At 54.3% G+C, this 5,853-nt stretch overlaps 1 protein-coding gene across 1 annotated transcript in view; it reads right to left on the reverse strand.

Moving 5' to 3' along the window:
- The window catches only part of LOC119425631 (plectin), a gene marked incomplete in the record, with an annotated part of 54,639 nt that extends 53,672 nt beyond the window's left edge, over positions 1-967 (reverse strand). Inside the window, 1 exon segment of the mRNA XM_037693165.1 lies at positions 762-967. Coding sequence (XP_037549093.1) covers positions 762-912 — 151 coding nt within the window.
- Between the last annotated feature and the right edge of the window lie 4,886 nt (positions 968-5,853).

The following is a 5,853-nucleotide window of genomic DNA, read 5'->3' on the forward strand; positions in this document are numbered from 1 at the left end:
GTTTTTAGCTGTTAAATGTTTGTTTTTAGCTGTTAAATGTTTGTTTTCAGCTGTCTGAGTTTGTCTTTAGCTGTTAAATGTTTTAGCTGTTAAGTTTATCAGAAGTGCAGAAATCAAAAGGCATTAAGCTGCTGTCAGACCTTGGGCTCATCACAGCTAAAAGACCAGACATCAGCTCAAATGCTCAGGTGTTCAGATAATCTCAACAGGTCCAGGTGGGACAGAAGCTAAAAGACCAGACATCAGCTCAAATGCTCAGGTGTTCAGATAATCTTAACAGGTCCAGGTGGGACAGAACCGAACCGAGCCGTGTCTGTCTCCCTCTGCTGGTCAAACCAGTCGGTTCAGATTAGATCACTTTGATCTGCGGCTCAGTTCTGATGAGTCCGGGCCCGTTCGGGTCCACTCACACTCCACGGACACGTGGGGGAGTGTTTACACGAACCGTTGCCATGACAACGCCACAAACAGATGGTCCAGATGAGGACTCAAAGAAGAAAAACTGAAGTGCGGCTGCGCAGAAAGTCCAAGTTGCTAAAGAAGTTGCTGAAACTGAAGAAAGTTGCTCACTGACGTCAACTTGAATGAATGAAGAGATGCACCTGCAGTGGGCGGGGCCTAACTCAGGTGTTCAGGGATTTTAATGAGTCCATTTCGGACCCACGGAGCTGATGGTCCCCTTCACCTCCCCCCGCCCCTCCCAGCCTGGATCTCCGCCCAGCAGAGACCCAAACAAGCCGAACCCGACCCGGTGGACCTACCTGCGCAGCACATCTGGCTGTACAGGTGGAAGCCCACGTCCTCGCAGCGCATCTCGTGGATGAAGTCGCTCCTCCGGAACACGAAGTCCCGCTGCAGACCCCCGGACCAGGACGGGACCGCGGCCCGAACCGAGTCCTCCACCTCGGCCATCCTGCTGAAGGTTTGTGCTCGTGAGGCTCCAAGCGCGCCTTCCCTCCTCAGGACCCGCCCCTCCCTCCTCAGGACCCGCCCCTCGCCCTGCCCCTCCCTCCCTGGCAGGTCCTGCCCCGCTGCCTTCTGGGAGAAAAACACGCAGCTCAGGTTGCAGTTCTGTCACAAGCCCCGCCCACTCCGGTTCTGTTCAGCTGCACGAACCCCCCCCCCCTCCCCCCTCTCTCCCACTCCCAGACCCAAAACCCAAACCAGAAGCTAATCCAGTCAGGGAGGACTCCCTGTTCTGGTGTGGGTCTGGTCTCAGGGATCAAAGGTCAGGTTCTGGTTCTGTTGGATTCTGCAGCAGCTGGACCCATCTGACCCACAACAGGTGGGTTCGGTTCTGACTCAGCTGCAGGGTTATTTTCCTGCTTTTATCTCTGCAGGTTCCGGTCCAGTCTGGCGGCTGCTCAGAACTTTAATTTCAAACAGGCCGGCCCGGTTCTGGTTCTTAAAGTCACGGGAGGACTCAGGTCTGAGAACGGTCCAGGTTCTGCCTCCTGGTCCCACTTCAGAACCATCAGAACCATTTTGTTCTGATCCACAAACGTTTTCCTCAGAGCTGATGTTGAGTTCTAAAACTTCTGGTCCACTCAGAACCAGAACCAGAACCACCAAGTTCTGGGTCAGAGTCCAGTCGTTCTGAACTCATTTTAACTTCCTCTTTTCCCAGGTTCAGTGAACGCATCACCAGGTGAAGCTGGAGCAGAAAAAGTTCTCCTCCGTTCTGAACCAGAACCAGGTCCACCAGAACCATCAGAACCCCCACAGGAGGCGTCCTCAGATGAAATCTGGTTCCAATAATCCATCAAAACCGTCCAGAACCAGGAAACGGACCAACTTTCAGAACTTCAGGAAACATTTCAATCAGAGCGTTGTTAGAAGTTTATCTTGATGTTTGTTTGTTTGTTTGTTTGTTTGTTTGTTTGTTTGTTTGTTTGTGTTTCAGCCTCCGTGTCTCAGACGTGGGACAAGTCGTCTTTCCACTCAAGTTCCGAGTCACGTTCAAGATCAGGACTTGGAACACCGAGTCAGTCCAGAGTCAAGATGAGAGTCTCAAACCGGGTCCAGAACCTCTAGTCTGGTCTCAAGTCCACCATCAGAGTCCTGAACCCTGACAGACCTCCAGACCTGAGTTTTTACTGAAACCATCAGCTTCTGTGGTTCTGAAACGGGCCGACAGGTCCACCTCTCAGCAGGACGGTTCTGTCCTCTGACATTGTCTCATTTGAAGCGAGCAGCGTCTCAGCCCCTCCCCCCCCCCCCCCCCCGTCCTCAGTCCCCCGTCCCCCCCGAGTCTGTTATTGTCTCGCTGAAAGACGACCGGAACATGAGTCACAGCTGCCGAGCGCAGCACTAAAACTGAACCTGATCCCGGTCTGAAGAACAGAACCTCGGGTCTGCCGGTTCCTCCAGATGCTGCTGCAGATCTGGGCGTGGCGTCCTAAACGGATCAGGGACAATCTGTCTTAATGCTGAAGACAAAGACCGTCTCTGATCCTCGGAGACTTCAGAGACACGCAGCAGCAGCTGGTGTTTGGATCAGCTGGGACGGGTTTATGATCTCTGGTTTTGGACTCAAGAGTCCTGCTGGTCCAGAGGGTCAGGAGGACGGTTTGTTGTGACTGTCTCCAGGGGACACAGTCCTCAGTTGTCTCCAGGGGACACGGTCCTCAGTTTACGTCCAGCAGTCATGTGTGGGTCTTTTTTAAAACGTTTCCTCCGTCTGGTCAAAAGCAGCTGACAGGACTGAAGGACTCAAGCGGACGGGTCCAGACCACCGTCTGAAGGCAGGTCTGCCGGTTCCTGACAGCCGAAGCAGGAAACTGTCAGCTGAGGGATCAGAGACGACCTGAGCGCCTACAGGAAGTGGGAGGAGCCTAACAGTTGTGCATAAATTGATCCAAATTCAAACTTGGTGTAATTATTAAAAGTTGTGCCAGAGAGGAGCGTCTGGTGGATCCAAACTGTCTGCGGTACGAGACGATTCACCCTGAAGGTCAGACCGTGCACGGACTACAGGCCTCAGTCAGCAGGCCAAAGGTCATGGCCTCTTCTGTCTAAAAACAACATGGCCGCTCGACTTAGATTCATCTGAAGGAACCTCGAGACTTCTGGACCAGAACCAGACCCAAGGGGAGGGGTTTACCCAGAATGCACGGCATTTAGCTCCCTCCTTTAACGTCCTCATAAAGTGAGCTGAACCAAAGCCACAGACAAAACGTGTCCAACAAAGAGGCTGTGTGTTGGACCGGACCTCATCTGGGCTCTGACAGTCCCAGGTGAGTCCACAGGTGTAGCGGCGAGCGAGGCAGCTAAAGTTCGGCTGAAACATTCAACAAGCTAAAACAGAACAAACGTTGGCTTCATGTGGTCAGAAAGAAGACCTAATCTCCGTGTGTCCTCTGGACGGCATGTTGGGACGGGGCAGGAACCATTATTTGCTCGTTAACTGGGTCAGAACGGCCCGGTCCAATCTGAGGTTTAGGAGGAACCCCAACAGCTCCTCCAGCTGTCAGCACGGTGGTGCAGGACCGGTGGTTCGAGCTCCTTCAGTCCCTGAGTGGACCAGAACTCCTCTGGAGACCAAACATGAGTCCATCTGTCCAACAGCTGAAGCTTGGCCCAAACTGGGTCCAACAGAACCATGACCCAAACACAGCAACTGATCTACAGCAGAACAGAACCAAGGTCCAGTCAGAGTCCAGAACCCGAACCTGACTGATGCTGTGGTGGACCTTCAGAGAGCTGAGCAGAACCCTCATCGATGGACAAAGAGCGGGCCAGAACTCCTCCAGAACCAGGAGAGACTGATGCAGAAACCCACTGAGGGTTCTGCTGCGGTTCTGTTGGGTCCGGGGCTGGAATCTCTTGTTTGTTCCACGTGTTCAGCTGATGCTGAAACATAAAACCTTTTTCTAACAACCTTCTTACACCTGTGCAGGTAACTCTTTACGAGACACGCGAGGCCTTCAGGGGGCGTGGCCTGCGGCCAGAACTTCAGGGGGCATGGCCTGCGGCCAGAACTTCAGGGGGCGTGGCCTGCAGCCAGAACTTCAGGGGGCGTGGCCTGCAGCCAGAACTTCACGGGGCGTGGCCTGCAGCCAGAACTGCAGGGGGCGTGGCCTGCAGTCAGGTTGGTGAACATTCTGGGTGGAGGAGCTTTGTGGCGGCCGACAGGTTCCTGCTTTGATGTGGACCAGCAGGACTGAGGCAGAGACCTGAGGGTGTGCCCCACCCCACCCCCCACAGCGCTGCATTGTGTCAACAGTGGAACCGACCCGCCTCAGGTGTGGCTGCCGGCAGGTAACCTTCAGGTTGCATACCTGAGAGGGTTTTCTCCTTCCTGTTGGGGCTGAACAGAGTTCTGAGAAAACGGATTCAGAGTCCACCCCGTCCGGTTCTGTTCAGAGTCCACCCCGTCCTCTGGAGTAAACTGATGCAGGATCGGGGGGGGCTGGGCCTCCTGTCAGCATTTACAGGGTTAATCTGAGCATGTGAGCCTGAAGGGGCCAGACAGGAAACAGAAGGAGTGTTCGCCATTACCTCAGAGAGCTCGAGAGGCACGGAGCGCCGGCACGAGGACAGAGGACAGGGGACAGAGGACAGGGGACAGAGTCCCGTCTTCTTACCTTCCTTTCTGTGGACTCTCCACCTCCAAGCCAGGATCAAGGTCACGATGTGACCCACAACCACCAGGGCCGGGAACACATCTCCAGGGGGGCCGGTCGGCATCAGGCCTGCTCAGAAGTGGAGTGTCCCGGGTCTGGGAGGACCGGGACAACTGAGGAGGTGAGGGGGAGGCGGGGGAGGTGAGGGGGAGGCAGCGGCTAAGGGCGTGGTGCCATCCTGGACTTTAAACCAGCTCTGCAGCCAAGTTCTCCGGGACTTTATGAGCAGAAGGACGGGAAGAGCTGCCCTCCCTCTGCTGTGACTCAGTCCTCCCTCCCTCCCTCTGCCAGCTCCTCTCTGCCTCACAAAGCCCTTCTCCCCCTTCTCCTCTTCTCCTCCTCTCCTCCTCTCCCCTTCTCCTCTTCTCCTCCTCTTGTTGCTTCTAAACCACCGCCAGCTCGTCAAACATGCAGCTTCGCTGCTCAAAATAAACTTTAAACTCGTTTAAACTCTGTTTGTCCTGCAGGGGTCACCTGCAGCTGCCTATCTGCACACACGTGCACACACACGTGCACACACAGGTCGGCACAGATAACACTCTGACAGTCAAAACACCAAAGTCCATGCTCAAAAATCCAACAACAGCTCATCTGGACGGCTGGTTTTTGTGCTGAGACGTTTCATCCTCCACCCTGAAGCTTCATCACCTGAAGCTTCATCACCTGAAGCTTCATCACCTGAAGCTTCATCACCTGCAGCTCGTGGCTTCTGGAAGTTAACGAGTTGCAGATGATCCAAAACCAGAGCCAAATATTTCAGCTGAAACCTCAACATCCCATAATGACCCGCTCACCATCGTTCTGTTTATTCCCTGGAGATAATCGTCTCCGTGTGTTTGGAAACCGTTTGATTCTCCACCGACGTTCAGAAGAACCTCGTTCAACAAACGCGTCTCGAGTTTTTAAAAACTGCTCCTGACAGTCACAGTTACTGCCCCTGGATGTCCAGAACCACCTGGGTCCAGAACCACCTGGGTCCAGAACCACCTGGGTCCAGAGGAGGGACACACCTCTGAACTACCCGAGTCGTCCCAGCCCACCAGCAGCAACTTCAGAGGCTGCCGGCACGACGCCGAGGCTGAAAGGTCACGACTGTCTGAACTTCAGCTGCAGGTCGCCGCTCAGAAACCAAACACGGAGCCTGAGGCCCGGTCACACGTCTACACAACACAACAACAACAACAACAACTACACAGCAACACAACAACAACACAACAACTACACAGCA

This window comes from Nematolebias whitei, chromosome 19 (genome assembly GCF_014905685.2).
Source record: "Nematolebias whitei isolate Nwh7 chromosome 19, NemWhi1, whole genome shotgun sequence".
NCBI lineage: Eukaryota > Metazoa > Chordata > Actinopteri > Cyprinodontiformes > Rivulidae > Nematolebias > Nematolebias whitei.